The 20,232-nt window shown below is 44.2% G+C and overlaps 1 protein-coding gene across 4 annotated transcripts in view; it reads left to right on the top strand.

The window, feature by feature from the left end:
* GRIN1 (glutamate ionotropic receptor NMDA type subunit 1) overlaps window positions 1-20,232 on the top strand; it is an 851,805-nt gene that overhangs the window by 255,500 nt on the left and 576,073 nt on the right. For all 4 annotated transcript variants that reach the window (XM_086921247.1, XM_086921250.1, XM_086921251.1 and 1 more), the window contains exon 3: window positions 18,375-18,551. In XM_086921247.1, coding sequence (XP_086777373.1) covers window positions 18,375-18,551 — 177 coding nt within the window. The remainder of the gene's footprint in view (window positions 1-18,374; window positions 18,552-20,232) is intronic.

Here is a 20,232-nt window from a genome sequence, read left to right as displayed (position 1 = left end):
AGGCGATTATGAAAATGAACGCGCCTAAAACACAAAGAGAAGTCAGGATGTTTCTAGGCATGGTCGGTTATTGTCGACAGTGGATAGCCAACTTTTCACTGAAGGCAAAACCTTTACTACAACTGACGCACAAGGGAGTGAGTGATCCGGTACCATGGGACAAGGATTGTTTGATGGCGTTTTTGCAGCTGAGGGAGGACTTATGTCGTGCCCCTGGCTTTAGGAATGCCTGATTACACAAAACCATTTTCGCTTTACTGCTGCGAAAGAGAGGGATGCGCTTTAGCAGTTTTAGCCCAGACACACGGAGATGCGCGTAGGCCAGTAGCGTACTTTTCGGCTACATTAGATCCAGTAGCCGCAGCGTTGCCCGGATGTCTTAAATCCGTAGCTGCAACGGGTGTCAGCATTGAGCGTTGTGAAAGTGTGGTAATGGGACATCAGTTAGTGGTGTACGTACCGCATTCCGTGGAATTATTAATGACCAGGACTAAGACTCAGCATCTGACGAATAGCAGGCTCACACGCTATGAGCAAGTCATATTGGCTGCCGAGAATGTGACCCTAAAGAGATGCTACGTCTTGAATCCTGCTACTTTGATGCCACTTCCAAATGAAGTGGATGATGAAATTTGTACAGATCATGACTGCCTTGATGTGACTGAACTATGTACCAAACCGAGACCTGATATCGTAGATGAGCCATTGACTGACCCTGATGAAATATTCTTTGTTGATGGTTCATGCGTAAGAGACGATATCGGTCAGCTGAGAGCAGCTTATGCAGTTTGTACAATTACCAGAGTTGTAGAAGCCGCTTGCCTGGAAGGAGTACATTCCGCTCAGGTAGCTGAAATTATTGCTTTGACGCGTGCCTGTTTAGCAGGTAACAAAATTCGAGTCACCATATACACCGATAGCCAGTATGGGTTTGGGGTAGTTCACGACTATGGTCAGTTATGGTCTCAAAGAGGTTACATGACCTCCTCGGGTTCTCCCATTAGGAATGGAGAATTCGTGAGACTTTTGTTAGAAGCATTGCAAGGACCAACAGCCATCGCAGTTGTCAAATGTGCTGCGCATACGAAGAATGTAGATTTTGGGTCACAAGGTAACCGTTATGCCGATGAGGTAGCGCGTTACTGTGCAGAACAAGGATATTCTCACACCGATGTGAAAGTGGGGGGAATCCAAGAAAGAACTGAATTGACAATGTTGTTAGACACTGTAGATACGTGGGATGAGCTAAAGAGTGTTCAGGAGAATGCACCAGATGATGAGAAAAAGGGCTGGGAAACAGCTGGGTGTACAAAAAGTGAAATGAACTTTTGGATTTCTGCAGATGGGAGAGCAGTCTTACCAAATGAACTTGTTAGTCCAATGGCAAGGAAATTGCATGGATCAGCGCACATAGGTAGAGATGCCATGGTGAGAGTATTCAGACAAACGTGGTTTAACCCGAAGTTTAGGGTAGCGGCAGAAGCAGTATGTCAGCGATGTGCGATCTGTCAGCAACTAAACGTAGGGAAGAGAACACCAGTCACATTGAGTCACATAGGAAGGTCTGGGGGGCCTTTCAATAGAATGCAGCTGGATTTTATTGAAATGCCTAAATGCAATCGACTCAGATACGTTTTAGTGATTGTCTGTATATTTTCTAGATGGGTTGAAGCTTACCCTACACGTAGGTGCGATACACTTACAGTAGCAAAACTGTTACTTAGAGAGTTGATACCGAGGTTTGGGGTGCCATCCTCTTTGGAATCGGACAGAGGAACTCATTTCAACAGTGAAATAGTGAAAATGCTATGTTTAGCTTTGAGTATCGATCAGAAGCTCCATTGCAGCTATCGACCAGAAGCTTCAGGGATTGTAGAACAGATCAACAGCACAATCAAGTCTAGACTTGCCAAAGTTTGTTCATCGACATCCCTGAATTGGCCAGACGCACTTCCAGTAGTTCTTATGAGCATACGTAGCACACCAGATAGGAAAACAGGTCTCTCTCCACACGAAGTGCTAATGGGGAGAGCTATGAGATTGCCATCGGTTCCGACTGCAGCGTTATTGAACATCACAGACGATTTGATCCTGGACTACTGCAAGGGACTATCTGATGCCATTAATTCTGTGTCCCTCCAGGTCCAGGCTGCAGAGGTTCCATCAGCACAAGATTTGTGCCATGACCTGTGTCCGGGGGACTGGGTCTTGGTGAAGAAGCATGTCAGGAAGAACTGTCTAGACGTGCGCTGGCGAGGACCGTTTCAAGTCATACTAGTTACAAACACTGCAGTAAAGTGTGGAGGCTTGCCCAACTGGATACATGCCTCACACACCCGAAGAGTGCCAACACCTCTAGAAGAAACAGCTCCTCTCTCGGATGAAAATCCAGCAGAAAGCGGAGAAGCCACAGAGAGGGAAAGCCAAGCTGTAGAGGTGACTGAAGAGGCTGAGCCTGTGTCGGAACAGGTTGATGAAGGTCAAGACATCAGTGAGACCGAAGCTGTCTCAGAAGAAGAAAGTAGCTGGGAATTTGAATCAGACACTGAACAAGCTGTAAGCGATCAAGAGACGAGTCCAAGAACAAGGAGCGGGAGGACAAGGAATGGGGAAGCTAGTTGGCCGGAAAGAAGGAGAAGGCCAAGCTTGAGAACAGATCAAGAGAGCACCCTTGTCCCGATCGCTGAAGATTCAGATCAAGAAGAAGAGACTACAGACTCAGGCACTGAGAGTCCGAGAAGATCAAGAAGGGTACGTGTGCCCTGCAGAAGGTACGCCACCCCAGAGTGGACTTATCTAGCAGATGTCTTGGGGACAGAAATCTGGGAGAGTGAAAGAAGTGAAGGTGATCGATCTCGATCCATTTGTGGCAGTGGAGATATGGATGTTGACGCCTGGAATCGAGACTGAGGGGTTACTGACTTTCACACTTCCCATACCCCCATACCTAAGTCGGATCAAAGATCTAGTGCTAAATTGATTACAGTTTCCGACTTTTGGTCATCAAATTCCAGAAGAAGAAGAAAAAGTTGTGCGTTTTGAATTATTGGAACTTGTTGTTAAAGCTGCAGGTACGAGAATAATTGTAGATGCATAAAGACTTTTGTTTAAGCTAAATAAAGAAGAAGATAACCTAGCGCCGAGTGGAAAGAAGAATAAAATTAGGGATTACATTTAGAGGACGGAGAAGGTTTAGGGTTGTCTGTTGCTGAAGAGAAAAAGACATTGTTGTGAGAAGGAGACTTTTGTTGATAAAGAGCATTTCACAGACTGAGAAATCGAATAAAGCAGATAAAGACTTGAAAAGAAACTTTTCTTCGAGAAAGGAAGGAGTTACGTTGTTTGACAACATGGAAAGCGGCAACCCAAACCGAAAAGCTAAATGCATAGTAGGTACACTAACAACAGTAGTAATTTTTCTCATTATTACAGTAGTGACCATATTATACATAGTAGGACATGAAAGTGAAAAGGAAACGACAGATGTAAAGCCTGTAACGACTTTGAAACCTGCTCTTATTGGGAAGAAGGAGGAGAGCAATGTGATCCGTGAAAAAGTGTTATTGGCAGATGAAGCTCGTAGATTACATGTAGATGAGTCACAGGGAAATTTTAGATCAAATGCATATGCCAAACTATTGTACGAGTATATCGATGCCATGGAGGCCAAGGATTGCTATGTTTGTATGCAATTGCCGGCTTCTGTAGATGAAGGCATCAGATATCATCATCTCCCACTGACTTATGGGATAACATGTAGTTTATTGCTCAGTATATTTTATGGTAGAGAAGGATTCGAGTACTACTTTTCAAATTATGATTCGGTACTGCCTGAAGTCCCGAATTATAAACAAATGAATAAGTGGGACTATCACAAAAAGGAGGATAGGTTAGCAAAATTCTTTCTTCCTTGGGACACATTAGATACATCATATGCACGCAGAAATAATCTGACTTGCAAAGTGTCAGAGATTGAGAAGAAATTCATTGGACAAGTAGATGACAGATACAGAAGGCAGAAAATTTTAAAAATGTCAGGACAGTGGAAAACAGATTGGACCGAAGAAGAGAAGGCACACAAAAAGAAAGGTAGCAATGGTCCAATAGCTTTGGATAGAACGCAGAAAGGAAAGTTATGTTTAACTCGAAGCAAGACATATTATGAGAGTGTATTTGTAGGTGAAGTAAATTGCGAACATGCTTTTAGGTTAGAGTACTATACGAAAGATTTTATGAAGGGGATGCAAGCTATTCCTAATGTATATTTTGTATGTGGAAGAAATGCCTATGTAAAACTGCCTGACAATTGGTATGGTTCGTGTTACTTGGCAATTGTCTTCCCCAAAATATATCATGCAAAGGATTTAGAGATCAGAGAAGGAAAGGCTTCGACGAGAGTGAAAAGAGAAGTAGGAGATGCGGAAGTAGTTGGAGACATATTTGGAGCGATGTTTCCTATGTTAGGTTTAATACTTAACGATGTTAAGATTAGGAGACTAGCTACAGTCGTAGATAGATTATCTGCAAGTACTGCAAGGTCACTGATGCTAGTAGAAGGAGAGATGCAGTCGATTAGAGCAATGGTTCTTCAGAACCGACTTGCTTTAGATGTTCTGCTAGCAAAAGAGGGCGGAGTTTGCAAGGCTTTGAAGGTTCAGGAATGTTGTACCTATATTCCTGATAATTCAAAACCACTTGAAAAGATCATACAGAACATTACAGAAATACATCAAGAAATAGAAGATTTAACAAAAGTAAATGTTTGGGAAAAAGTAGGTCATGGAGTAGGAAGGGTTGGAAATTGGTTTGCCAACCTTGGTAAAGGTATTGTGTGGTACATACTAAAACCTATTTTAATAGTATTAATTTGCATAATCACATTGTTAGGATTAGTGAAATTGTATAAATGGTATAGGTCGAACCGGTTACAAAGATCCATGAGAGAGCAAGAAAGGAGATTAGCTGCTTTACAAGACCAACAGTATAAAAGTTTAAGAGCTCTCGAAACGATAAAAAGAGGGAATCTTGTAACTAGTTCTGTATAAGGTGCTATTCAAATTGCATTTTAGTGATGACCCCTATAGGTCATCAAAGGGGGGAACTGAGAGAGCGCAATTTGAATAAAACGTATATCCGAGTCATATTTACGAGCATATCGTATAAATGTAGGAATGAAACGCATACTGTAACGTGAAGTTAACATTTGTAGCATAAGGTTAACCGATGTAACCAAAGTAATAGGAAATGTATTTGTATTCACTTGAAATGCATTAGAATTAAGAGGCCCGTATATATAGTGGGCTAATGTAGAAATGTGTAGAAATGCTTATGAACTGAAGAACGTGCAAAGTAGAATTCATGTACGTGTATAATTACAAAACGTGAAGGAGAAAGCGGCAAGCGAGAAATGTAAAGTGAAGAAATGTGCAGAGCATATATATAGAACGATGTAACAAACAGGAATATAACTTTGTATTCTAAGTATGAAATTTATATTCTATGTAAAATATATTCACTAATAAGCAAAGGATTTGCTAAATTTGATTATATATAAATGTGTGTTAAAGGTTATACTGTGTAGAAGAGTTTGTAGGAATGTTAGAAGAGTTTAGGTCATTTGTGATTTGAACCTGACTGACCAAGGGTTCGCAGGAGTGTAGTCCGCTGTATGTAATTTAGTGGGCTCACAGGAGTCGTGAATAGCCTTGATGTGAAAGTGCGAGCCGAGGGTCTAGGTTCTTGTTAGATTTAAGGTGACAATGCTAGACGAAGTTTATGGGCTAAACGAGATAAGAGACGCTTGGAATTTGAGTTTTGTTTAGAAATGACAGTTCGCAGGACCAAGGAAGGTTAAAAACATAGTCGTAAAGAGTAGAGTTCTGCTGAGGTGATAGACTTTTGCTCCGAAAGTGTCAATGAAGTCACCAGCAAGAAGACGAAGATGGCGCCGAAGGAGAAGGGTCAACTTAACGGACGACGTGAAGAGATGAAGCTATGGAAAGAGCTAGAAATGACATCATGAGAATGTACGTGGTGGGCGTCAAGGGGCGTTCCATCCATACTGTGATTGTGTATTTAGGGACAGCACCCTGGGGAGGAGAGCAAGCAAGTTAGGAACAGCAAGGGAGCAGTAGGCCGAGGACCCTTAGAGAGCGGATGGGTAGGCAGAGAGGGTACTGCTTCTTAATTTTAAGTTACCATTAGAGGCTGAGAGAGTTTGAACTTCTTTGGAAGTCAAACTGCTGACACCTTTTTGGGTAAGGAACTTGCGAAGTAGGGATGTCACTGAGTATAGTGTAGGGACAGATTTAACTGGTTTCTTCTTTTTGTAGATGACGCAACGGAACCACATCATATCGATGCTTTTTAATTTGTTGATTTTGGAACTGACTTTAATTGTATTCGTTTGTAGACTGAGGTTCTTTAGGGAATATATGTTCCTTCTAGTTCCTGTATATTTGGTGAATCTTATCTTGAGAGGATTGTATATGCAATTAATCTTGATTTTATATTAAATCTTTTAAAACCTTATCAGTCGTAAGTGGTTCTTCAGAGTTGCGTCAGTTTATGGGGTTTATCTAACCTATGCGGGGTTTGTCTTTTACTCAATGACAGATAACAACCGATCCAAAAAGAACGAATGAGATAGGTATCTAAGTAATCGGAAAAGGTATTAAAATCTCATTCCCGGCACTGCCATAGTTGTCTGTGACTGCAGAAAAGGAGGGCAGAGAAAGGGGAATGGAGTAGCACCGGACATGGATTAGAAGTTACTTGCTTCCGTTTTGAACATGTGGAAGCAAAAAAATGCAAACATGATATGGCTGTTTGTCTACCACTTGGGAACCTCTCAAGAGGACAGGAGACATGACTGTGGGATCCTTTGCACGACTGTGGAGCTTTCTATTACATGACATAAACTATCCCTATTGTACTGGAGATGAGGCAAAAGATGAGCTTTGTGAGGTGTAGGGTAAATGAGAAACGGAGATGCCAGTAAACTTGCAGCGAAACAAGACCTACAGAATATATCAAATATCTGAACAATCTACTTGTAAAAGATACATTTGATTTGAAGAGCATAGAAAGACAACTTCAACATGAAGCTGAATTTTAACTCCTATTTTTGATAAACAAATTAAAGGATCATCTTACCTTGTATGATATTTGGGTACTTAGGTTTTGATTTCTGTGTCAAAGTAAGGTAGTCAGTTGACCAGAGAGGTATCTTGTATTGTTACACATCCCTCTGTATTGATTAATATAAATCTGTAACGATTTTGCTAGATAGCCTCCATGACAGCGGTTCCTGTCAATGTACAGAGATCTCTGTTTTGGCCTGCGACAATACTAAAGTTGGGGGGAGGGTGGGGGGGTCAGTCAGGGTGACAGAGTAATCTACTTTGTTGCCCTGATGGACATTAATCCATCTGCCATTCTCTAAATTAGGCCCAAGGTCTCAGTATTCAAAACCTTTATTTAAGTTGGGTTACAATTTTGGAGATGCTTTGTTGTTTTTATTTGATATTTTCTTTTACATTTGTTTCTCAGATAACTCCCCAACACAAAATTTCTAATATTTAGTTTTGAAGTCTAGTTAGAGCTAAGCTCTGTCTATTTTAGGACAAGCACGTCATAGATTTTCTCATGTCTTGAAAATGTACATTGAATAATTATATCAGCAGAAACTTAGGTGGCCATAAATATTGGTTTTTTAGGTCTCGCCTAGACGAAAGCAAAAGCGAAGCTTTTGCGTCTAGGCGAGACAACTTATGTAATCACTTTAGGGGGAATGTGGACAGCAGACTGTTACTAGCTTCTCCTCCCGGAGATTTGACCTCGGGAGCGCGCACGTCGCCGTCCCTCATATTCCCATTGCCAAAGAAAGCCTCACTCACGCATGCGCACATACACAGCCATACACACACTGCATACACACACGCACCCCCCCTTAAACAGACACACGCACAGACACACGCGCGTACACCCCACCCACCCCTCCTCTCCCTCAACACACTCACCTGTTCTGGCGGTGCTCGGCGGCGGTTCTGCCTCTCGGGCGGCGGTAGCGCTTTGCGGGGCTCTCTCACCACATGAGAGCCTCGCCTTCACCATGCGCCCGGCCGCTCTTCACCCGGTCCCCCATCTCGGGACCGGGACTCAATCAGGAGCCTTCGTGGCTCCTCGGCAGTAGTTTCTCTCTCGCCGCGATGGGGCGGGACTTCCGGTTGGGGCCGCGATGGGATTGGCCGGCTGGCCAACCGCTTCCGGGTCGTCGCAGGCAGCGCGGCGGCCCGGCGGGAAATTGTTTCAGCCAGTATTCAGCACGAAATGCCCAGTCCCATAGAGTTTAGTACAGACATTTACCAGTTGATGCATTTCTGCAAGGGCTCCTGTGGCGCAGGTACGGTGAAAAAGCAGAGTAGAGGAGGGAAGAGGAATTGTTGCCCGAGCATGACAGGGGTAATATTTATTACATGGTCTTCGTGCTGTGGATGGTAAAATAAGGTTCAGTGTTCCTGCACTTGAGAAATTTGCTGCGTAAACACCGTCCCACTTCTAATGGTGTAGAACCAAATTCCACACAAGAGTTGTACTCCAGATCCTGAACCCGGGGGGAGCGCTACCAGTTACGGACGAGATGTTTTTACTGAGACTGCACCCAAGCAGCTGCAGACAGAAACAAGCTCTCTTAATTCGACTGCTTTCGATGTAAATTGCAGTAGTCGAACATACTAAACAAACAAAGAGGCACTCATTAATTGTGCACCCCCTGTCTGCCTTGATTTCGGCACAAGGACTTCAAGTAGAGGCAAATAGCAACTATAAGCAACACTCCGCCCCCTCCCCTCCCAGCAGCGTGGGTGCTATTTACTGTGTGTCAGGGCTCTGGGGGTGGCCTGCGTCCCTCTGCCCTGCATGCTGTCCTCGGGGGGGCGCAGGGCCGTGGGGAGACGGGTGGCGCAGCTCAGGGAGGGGCATGGTTTGAGCCTATGTGCATGTACTAGTGGGTCACAATATTCATGAACCATGAATCCTTTCGTATTGGTCACCATACAAATTCCTAAATGTATCTCTGTGCTGCGTAAACCAATCCATACCCTTTGGTTTGCCTTAACAGCGACTTTGATATTTATAGTTAGCACAGATTCTTATTAAAACATACAAACGAGTCTCTGAAGAGAGGCACATGCTCGGCTGGTGAACTCTCCTATCTGGAAGGGGCGGGCTCATACATTTGTCGCAGCCGCCAAGCTTTGCATCGTGGAAGGTAACAAAGTCCTGCTTGCTTTCACACGCTAAGCAAATACTGGCAAAAACAAACAGTTCAGAGCCTGTGACGGTGTTCCTATTGCCACGCAGAGTGGGATTCATTCTGGCTAAAGTACAGTGCCGAGTCTGCACGGGCATCGCCCTGCAGTTTGCGAGACACATATTTATTTTGCCATGTTCCCAGGGAATGAACCCAGCCTGAGGTGTGACGCGGCCATTCACCTGCGCACCAGTGGGGCAGACGTGGTAGGGATAGCTGACATATTCGTCAAAGGTTCACCTTATTACATACTGACTAAAAAATATGACTCACGCCTATGACGTCACTGCCGGGTGCAGTTATGCTCGGGTGCCGCGATTGGATAATATCCCCGTTTGTTTCATTTTAAATCGTCACACCACCCTATTAATGGCCCTTCTCCGTGGCTACGTTTTACATGCATTCTAATATTTTGGAGCAGATATGAGGGAGATAGTAAATAGACAATCGGGGGAATGTATTTTCCGCATTGACTAACAGTGACATAAATTTAGGGGAAAGACAGCTAAAAGAAAACAATTTTTAGGCTTTAAAAATCGGAAGTCTTAAGCCTCACTCAGCCCATGTATAAATGTTGGCCTTTTATGAAGTCCCTAACTGCATTTAACCTTGGTGAGATGCAAGGCTTGAGGTCCCTCGATGCTGTGAAAGCAATGAATTGGGACTACAAAACAGAGGCTTGTGCGTAGCCGTGATCGGAAGTGTTGTGTCCCACCAAGGGATGTCGGGAATGCGAGCAGTATCTATGTGCATGTGGAGGAACGAGAAATCAAGAGAAAAGCAGCATGACAGACAAAGGTGGCCCGCAGCAGTGACACCTCCTGGAGAGACCTCTGGCCACATCATTAGCAAGGTAAGGGCATTAGGTTTTGAGCTACAGGGCACCTCCTCATAAACACTCTGGGGCCACCGGAACTAAAGAGCGGCCTTTCTTCTCCCACGCAGCAGTCGGGCATCACTATGACAGTAACAGAGCCTTTTACTACCCACCTGCTTTAACAACAGAGCTTCACTTTCCAAAACCAATCCACCAGTCATTGAGCCTCCCTTACCTCCACTTGCTATCACCACGCCACCAACTAAGCATCACTGCTTCACCCGTACCCAGGAAACAAGCAATCACCCCCTATCTGCCTGAAGCATTGCTCGTCCACTTATTCCAGCAACAGGTTATTCCAGTCTTCTGGTGCTTCCAAGCAGCAAAGCATTATTCACTCCCTCCTATTCCAGCAACAGGTTACCATCATTTCTTGCAAACTCGGCAATGGATTTACCCCTCACGCCCATAGCAGAGTGCTAGCAATCCAACCGCATGACATCAGTCCTCCACGTGTGCCAGCTGCAAGCAGTATTTCTCACACACCCCAGGTACAAGGCAACACCCTCCTAGCCACACCTGCTTCATTATGCCACCTAGGAAGACGGCACAATTTTTCACTTCCTCGGGCTCTCTGCTTTCCAACTTGGCAGCAAAACACATTTTCGTCATGCCACATGATTGGACACCTCCGATCACAATCGGCTCCTAGCACCAGCACACAAGGCCTTTGTCTCATCATTGCTATAGTGCATTTGCACAGCCATGCCAATAGTAGCACAGAAGCTGCTTGTCTCTCTTTAGCAACTTGGCTTCTGCTGTTCCTGTCACGCCAGTACCCCTTCACGTATACAGTATGTTAGCTGCTCCTAGTATGACCATTAAGTCCATATTTATTGTGTGTGGCTCTGTGTGTGTGGCTCTGTGAATGTGGCTCTGTGTGTGTGGCTGTGTGTGGCTGTGTGTGCGTGGCTGTGTGTGTGTGGCTGTGTGTGTGTGTGTGGCTCTGTGTGTTTGTGTGGCTCTGTGTGTGTCTGTGGCTCTGTGTGTGTCTGTGGCTCTGTGTGTGTGTGGCTCTGTGTGTGGCTGTGTCTGTGGCTCTGTGTGTGTGTGTGGCTGTGTGTGTGGGGCTCTGTGTGTGTGGCTCTGTGTGTGTGGCTCTGTGTGTGTGTGTGGCTCTGTGGCTCTGTGTGTGTGTAGCTCTGTGTGTGTGTAGCTCTGTGTGTGTGTGTGGCTGTGTGTGTGTGTGTATGTGTGTGTGGCTCTGTGTATGTGTGTGTGTCTGGCTGGCTCTCTGTGTTTGTGTGTGGCTCTCTGTGTGTGTGGTTCTTTGTGTGTGTGTGTGTGTGTGTGTGTGGCTCTGTGTGTGGCTCAGTGTGTGTGTGGGGCTCTGTGTGTGTGTGGGGCTCTGTGTGTGTAGGGCTCTGTGTGTGTGGGGCTCTATCTGTATGGGGCTCTGTCTGTGTGGGGCTCTGTCTGTGTGGGGCTCTGTCTGTGTGGGGCACTGTGTGTGTTTGTGGCTTTGTGTGTGTGTGGGGGTCTGTGCGTTTGTGTGTGGCATTTGCGAGAGATTAAGCTATTGGCATTGTAAATGACAATGCCATTTATTTATCTGTTTTCAAAACCAACACATAAATAAAAATGTTGTCATTTACAATGCCAATAGCTCTAACTTTTGCTAAGGCAAGACCGTTGCATTGAAAATGTTTGTCTATTACATGTGATTGTTTAAGGGAGTATCCCTTGCTTGGTACCTATCCAATGTCCTTCTGCTTGGCCTGCCTGGAAATTGAGTGCCTATATCTAGAGTTATGAAAATAGAAGGTTCAGAGAAATGCTGAGGTAAAAAGGTAAAAGGTCTAATAAAAAGGAAATGGCCAATCTGCTCTATATTAGGTATAGTATATATAAACACTTGGTTCTGTAGGGAACTGTAACATTTATTTTCTAGTAATGATTGTTTCCTAGTAGCCTCGGAAACATCAATGCCTTGAATAATATTTATTCCAAGTATACCAGGGCAAAGGCAGGCACCATATATTTGCGCTTTGCCAGTCTAAGCAGTGCAATTGACCTGGTGGACCATAATTTGCTCTGGCCAGTCCTAATCTCGATGGGAGCACCAAGGGCGATTATTGGGTATCTCTCTCGTTTGTATGAGAACCTAACCAGACAAGTCCGTTTTGGCCCCTTGGGGGAATGTTCATCCAAATTCAAAGTGAGGCGGAGGAGACTGCAAGGATGCGTGTTAGCACCAATATTATTCTCCTTTTTTATTATTGGGATAGATGATTATTTTCAGACAATAGAGGCAATGCACCCATGGTGGCAGGTCATCCGATATCTGTTTTAATATTCGCGGACAACGCTGTACTCTTAGCAAGAACTCTGGTAGGTCTCCAGAGATTGATGGACGCTTTCTCAGCCTTCATAATACAAAGGAAAATGGTTATAAATAAATCTAAAACATATAGAGTGATTTGTTGCCCCAAACCTAAACCTCCCAAAACTTTTTTTAAAATTGAAAATAGCCCTATCAATACCGTTAATTCCTTTTGCTAACTTTATCACAGATAACGGCTCTTAGTGCCAACACATTTCGAATACCAGAGCCAAAATGAGCAGGGAAACTCAGGGAATTTTTTAATTTTCCTCCACATTGGGGAATCGGGCAACTAACGAGATGGTAGCTATATAAAAAGCTAAAGGAGCATGTAGAGCTCTTTACGGAGCAGGGCTTTTGGGGCCATGCAAAAAGCAAGGACCTGCAAATGCAAGAAAATTCTTTACTGAAATGTTTATTATATTTACTCCCATCTTCTTCCAACCCTATTGCACACTATGAGGTGGGTCTTCAGTTTTTAGAAAACTTCTTATTGGCCAGACCACTGTTACTGTGGGACTCAATTTGGAAATGGGAAGAAACTGCTTTTACCAAATCGAATATTTTAGATTGTCTTAAACAGCACGACACATTTAAAAATTCCATGGCTTCTATATATCAATTCCACCTTACAAAATATGTACAAAATATCAGTATGGTCAGAAACTTCAAAAACATTGTCCCATACAAAGAAGGATATCAGAGACACCTACCTACAATATAGGTTGGATCTGAGATCTAAGGCTGAGAGGAAGACATCTACTGTTGCCTTGTACATATCGTATAACCTAGAAGCATGTGCCAATAATTATTTGTCATCTGTGACCTATGCTCAGCACCGCTTTGTGCTAATAAGACTAAGATGTGGCATCATTCATCACCTCTAACCTTCCCAAAAATGAGGACTCATCCGTCTGATGAGATACCATGCCTGTGCGATAACACATGTAAACAGAGCACATTGCACTTTGTTGTTTTGTAATTGATAGTGTTAGACCTGGCACCATTGGCATGGGTCTCCCTTCCATTTTTCCTGTTGCCTCATGTATTTTTGCTGGTGTTAGATTCTTTGGGCACTGTGCCACTGCTATCCAGTGCCACAGTGCAAGTGCTCCCTATTGTAAATTGATGTACTAATCAGTGGTTCCATGTTTGGCTATTTGGTTTACTTGTCAGACCCTAGTACAGTGCACTGAGTGTGCCCAGGCCGTGTGATCCAAATGCTGCTGGTGAGCCTGCAGCATTGGTTGTGCCACCCACAGAAGCAACCTTGTAAAATGTGTCTAAGGTCTGCCATTGCAGAGCCTGCGTGCAGTCTGGTACTGTCATGCTGACTGGGCAAGTGCACCCACCTGCCAGTCCCTAAACCTTCCCTTTTCTTCATATCAGTCACCCCTATGGTAGGCCCAATGGCAGGGTGAATTGTAAGTATAAGGAAGGACAAGCCCTGCTGTGTGTGGCATGTCCTATAGTGAATTACAGCCATTTCCGTTTTTCACTATTGCAAGGCTACCTGTTCTCCTTAGGCCAGAATGGGCTGTTAAATTATTACATGTTTATAATCCTAACAGACTCAGAGAACATGGTAGAAATTCTAGTTTAGTATGCCTGAACTCAGAATAATAAAATACATCTTTCAGTGAAGTTTATTTTAATATTCTGTGTTTGCAAATACCACTTTTAGAAAGTAGGTATTTGCTTGTCTAACCATTCAAACCTGCCTCTGCTAGGTTGTGTATTCCTTTGTCTGGTTTTGGGAGTAACAGAGCTGGGGGATTCCAAGAGACAGGCTGAGTCACCCACTGGTGAATAGAGAGATCTGCATCTAGATGGGAGGGAAGAGTTGCACCTGAACCTTGAATAGGGCGGTGCCTGCCTTCCACAATGCTGGCTCGACCCTCTGGGGAGCGGCAGATGTCTCTGCCCTGCACACTGAAAGAAGAGAAGGAGTCCTGTAAACAAAGTGCTCCAGGACTGTACTTGCCTTCCACAATGCTGGTTCCACCTCCTGTGGGGCGTCTGATGTGCATGCCCTGCACTGTGAAAGGAAAGGAGAAGTCTGGTAAACAGAGTGCTTCAGAACTGATTTGGACTGGGCAAAGGCCCCTCTCCCCTCAGAGAACAAAGGATTTTGGGGTATAAATATTGGGACCCGGATCCCATGAAATGAAATCACTTTTGGACTAAAAGAAGAAACCTTTACTGAGGAGAGGAACCTGAAGAAACTGAGGAGAGACTATTCCCAAGCTGAAGTGCTGCTTGGGGGATTAGCCTGCAGTGGTTGCCTTACTGCCAAAGAAAGGAGAAAGGAACTTTGTGTACTTTGCTTTCAACTTGTGAAGGATCTCCAAGGTCTTGGAAAAGAGCTTGCCTCCAGCTGAACTCTCAGGGACAACAGACTTCACCCCCAGCTCCCCAGAGTTCTTGCTGTTGTTTAGGGCCTTCTGAGGAACTGCGTGTCGCAGGGAGCTGGAAGCGCGACTCAATGAGAAGAAGCATGTAGTCGTCGCTGGGCCTGCTGTTGCAACTCCGAAGGAGAGTGTCGCCGCTGGAACTGTCGCCCTGCATCGCATCGTAGAGAAGCGTGCCGCAACAAAGAGGAAGCGTGCCACTGTCGCTGCCGTCGCAACTCCGAAGGAGGGTGTCGCCGCTGGAGCTGTCGCACTGCACCGCATCAGGAGAGGAATCTCGCAACGAGGTTGGAGTGCGTCGCCGTTGCTGTGCCTACCGTCGCAACTCCGAAGGAGGGTGTCGCCGCTGGAACTGTCGCACTGCACCGCATCGAAGAAGAGCTCCTCGCATCCTCGAGAAGCGTACCGCCGTCGGAGCTGCTGCCGTCGCATCTTGGATGTCGCCGCTGTAGTTGTCACATCGAGTGGAAGCTTCACGCATTGTGGGAGAAGAGTGTCGCCGCTGGAGCTGTTGCCGTCGCATCGTCAGGGTGTCGCCGCTGCAATCCACGCATGGAACCGAGAACTTCTCGCATCCCCGAGAAGCGTGCCGCATCTGGAAGATCTTCACGTCTTTATTTCTCTGTATCTGAACTTTGCTGCATTTCCCATCCCTTCGACATACCTTGTCGTGGAAGCACAACGCAACCTAAGGTACATTGACGCAGAGTGTCGCATCTAAGAACTGAACTGAACAAAGCTTAAAACAACCATCTTAAAGTAATAGTAGTGTGTATTTTATTTGTTTATGGTCTTGTGGTAACTCTATAGAAAGTCTACTTATTTTTTATATAAAACCTGTGTGGTGTCTATTTGTAGTGTTGTCACTGGGTTACTGTATGCGGTCACAACTGCTTAACTTACAACGCCTCTGAGTTAAAGCCTTGCTGCTCATGCCAAGCTACCAAGGGGGTGAACAGGGGTTATTTTAGGAGTGTAATCCCCTTATCCTGACTAGAGGAGAGGGTCCCTATTTGTCACAAGTACCTACCTGTGCCAACTAGAGACCCCCAAATCTAACAGTCAGTCACCCATAATACACAAATACACAAACTAGCTATGAAATTCTTGGTGACATTAGGTGACCACCTGACAAGTTATAGTGTTGCCCTCTTCATTTTGAAAGCAATTGATGTGAGGAAAACTATCAGAATATAGTAGAAAAGAACTGATATGTTCTTATTAAACCTGTAGTTGATTTTTTTTGTACGCAATAATAATTTTTGGGCCTATTTTGATGCCATTGTTGTGAGAATGCCTTTTGATATAATATAAGTAATGAAATGATTTTTAATAACGGTGATTATATCTGTCCTTTTAACATGTTTTTTTAAATTCAATATGATTGTACTTTTATGTCTACCTTTTTTGATAGTCGAATAAAGATTAAACTGACTGACTGAATAATATTTACATTCAGACATACACAAATGAAATAAAAGTGAAATTTGGAAAGAACTTGATACTGACACACTTAGGTATACCTACTTATCAAGATATAATCATTATTCATGTATCTTAAAATGATATAGATATCAAATCACGGAAAAAGGAGGGAAACACAGGAATGTTCAACAACATGGGTAACGTGTAAGTGCTGTACAAAAAATGTGTTTTAACACAAAACAAAATATGTGAATTTGGACAACATACATAGAAACGAAAAAAAGGAGAGACCTTGTTTAGGGTGTCTGTTTATAATCTAGATATCCACAAGCCTATATCTTCATGTATTATTGATCCATATGTTGGGTAAAGACATGGAACAATTATTTTGTATCGTTGACGTTACGAAACCATGAGTCCACTAATAAATTTGTAGCATGACTGAGGAAGCTGTCTGCAAAGTCCGATTGTGGAGGTGTGAGTGTTCAATAGATCTGGGACTAGCTGATTGTACACTCTGCTGATAAATATCCAAGTAATGCAGTGAATAGCCTCTCAATGGAGGAAGAGTTTGGATAGTGAATTTTGTTGAAGAATCTGATAGGTCAATAAAACATATTAACGTGCATCACAGCACTGTACAGCTCCTGATAGGAACCCACACCGAGCACCACAAAGCTTTGCATCAAGAACATAAGGTACAATTCTGAGCGAGACTAACCTGGTCTCAGTGTCTGCCCCGTGCTCCAATGTGGTAAGACAGAACTAGTGACTTTTTCCAGGTCTGGCGCTTTGTGCCACGCTACCAGAGGGCTGATCGCAGGTTAATTTAGTGACTTTTGTGTTGCCCCTGACAAGGATTGTGGTTAATCCCTTCACTGCGGCGGCAATTCCGCCACAGTGCTAGAGGTGGGGGGGTCGCACGGCTCACCTGCGCTTGTGACTGAACCGCTCCGTCACGCGCCTCGGGTGAGCTGTGCTAGTGACGGAACGGTTCCATCACGAACGCGCCCGCTCAATAGAACGCGCCAAGCAGGCGCGTCGAGCGGGCCGTGACGGAACCGTTCCGTCACTAGCACAGCTCACCCGAGGCGCGTGACGGAACGGTTCCGTCATAAGCGCCGAAGGGGTTAATGTCTGAGTGAGGCTTCCACCCCCTCAAACAATTGCCCAATTTCTTCCAGTATGTTAGAAGAAAATCAGGGTGCTTAGGTGATTGCAATCAAAAATGAGGTTGTAAGAGCATCTGACCAATTTAACAGAAGAAAAGCCCAAGGGACATACTGCGAGTAACCAATGGGGGTTGGGCAGTGGCTTCGCGAGGATACACTGGGAGGTGAAAAAAGGGAACATGGCCAGTGTTGAAGAAGATCACCAGAAAGACGGGTGATAAGGTATTGTGAGTGGTGGAGAATGAAAGAGTTTTGGGGAAGTAACAGAGACCCAACGTAAATCGATTAATGTTGCAGCAAACTTTGGAAACTATATATAATAGCGAGATTTGGACAATAGGCTCAAATTACTCTGTTTACCTATCGCATTACATGACACCACTTTTGATATTGTGAATTGGCTTATTGGTTTTTCATTTTAGTGCTTACATACAATTTAACATGAGGGTATCAAAGTACTTTTGTATCTCACAGAGTTCCATAAGGAGTTCTGCTTGCGCCAATAAGATAAGGGTCAATGAGAAGGGAAAAGTTTGTTGTAGATGCTTTACATCCTCCAGTAACCACTTGCATGTGTTTCTGGGTGGTGTCGAATTCAAACTGAAGAGCCATTTTGAGAACGTATCTGAGACTAAAATATTTGCAATGGTCCTCGCCCCGAGTGTAAGAAATTGTTCTTTTCAAGGTGGTGGTGGACTACAGCATTATGAGATGCCTCGACCAGAGACAGACAAAGAATATGTGAATGATTTAAACCATAAGTATTTCTTGTTTTTGGATAAGCATACTTCGCTGGTTTGGATGTGTTTGTCAACATCTCGAATGACTCTGCTATTGGCCTTCTGTCCTGCAGAGCATCCATCTGTCCTTCCTGCGCACCGTCCCTCCCTACTCCCACCAGGCCAATGTCTGGTTTGAGATGATGCGACTCTTCAACTGGAACCACATCATCCTGATTGTCAGCGAGGACCACGAGGGTCGAGCTGCCCAGAAGAAGCTGGAGACCCTTCTGGAGGAGAGAGAATCCAAGGTCAGTTCTGGGAGAGCTTGCGCCCCTTTGAATATAACAAAATACAAAAATAAAATACAAATGCAAATAGACCCAAAAATAAAATCTTCAAACTGTTATATGTATGTAGATATCTGTACGTTACACACATTTTCTTTCCATTGTAACATGGCTGACATTTTGCTTAAAGCATCAACAGTGTCTTGACTAGTACTTGACAACACGTTGTATTTTATTCATTTCACTTGCTTTGCCATAGTCGAAATCTCCTACATGTAAATCAATCAAAATGAAGGGAATAACCTGGAGCTCTGCAAATATACAGTACTTGATCCATAATGATCCACACATTGAAGGCGGCCCAGCTAGTCGTGCATTATGGTTAACATTTCATTAGGATCCGCATTCATTTTTTAACAGTTGCAATGAAAATGTTAATGAAAAAAACAGAGAAAAGAATGATCCAGTAATCATCTCGAATGGTTCAGAGAATTGGCTTTTAAGGCTTTTTTATGAGATGACTTTAATTTTGTTGCGTAGAAGTGCAGTGCACCCTCTCTCTTAAGCTCCGCTACATAGCTTCTGTAACTCAGACTCACGATTCCATTCAAACACCCGCTTGTCACAGCTTTGCCAGCATCCACCATGCTCCGTCGCTGCAGCTGCTTTGCCTCAGACTAGCTGAATTGAGAAGATGCACTGTGCTGGACAACCAAAGTCAAATCTGGTCCTTCTGCCTCCAAGGGGAAGGGGCTGTCGATGGCAGCAGTTTTGTAACAGCAACTGTTCATTTACTCACCACATCTCATTCACCAATGAAAAGGAGCCATCCCCATCCTTGAGAGATGTGTGGTCCAGCAAGCCCAGCACACACATCTCGTGGAAAGGAAGGGCAGCAGCTTATGCTGCAAGCAGTGGCCTCGTGCATGTGACGTGGGGTCTTGAAGACTCATGTTCTGTACATGGGTATCTGTAATGCGTAATGAGACTGAAGCAGCACGGGGCCACTGGTTACATGGTAGAAAGCACCATCCATCATTAGATACTGTGTTTACTCATTCTCTTCTTGTTGTTTTGTAGAAGGGTTGTTCTTAGGATTGGAGCTGAGGTGTGCCACTTTGCTAACCAGCTCTGTACTTTAACCTAGAGAGACTGCTGACCTCCAGCTGTGAAAGGTGAAGGACTTGCCAGGTAGGAGGCAGTGGCAGTAATACTAAGGGGAGAGAGGATGTGCCTTGTTTAATCTTGGCCACCAGTTAGTCTAGGAAACCCAACAGCGAGGACAGTTCTCAGCTCTATCTGCTGCAGTATCTGTTGGTACACAATGTCTCCGTGCATGCACCTCTTGACAGTTCCTGCATGCTTTATCCGTTATATCCCATTTTACCAACACTCCTTTACTTTCACCACCAGCTACCCAGCTCTGCATTAAATCTGCAGTCTTAAAAACTCTTGACAAGTCCAAAGATTCATCAGTGTGCCAAAGACTCCAATTAATTTGCAAACTGATCTGTTAGAGAAATATTTAAGGGCCTCAAAGAAACTTGAATGTGGGATAGCTTTTCTCACATTCACTAAAATAAGACAGTAGGCGTAGTGTATAATTAAGAAAAAATCTACCTGTGTATTCACATGAACTGGGGGCCATTAGTTGCTTGCTTAAAGAGAGGCTGCACTCTAAATTAATCTGCTGTCACGTCTT

Source organism: Lissotriton vulgaris, chromosome 5, assembly GCF_964263255.1.
Source record: "Lissotriton vulgaris chromosome 5, aLisVul1.2, whole genome shotgun sequence".
NCBI lineage: Eukaryota > Metazoa > Chordata > Amphibia > Caudata > Salamandridae > Lissotriton > Lissotriton vulgaris.
This window is presented reverse-complemented; position numbering and strand designations above follow the sequence as displayed.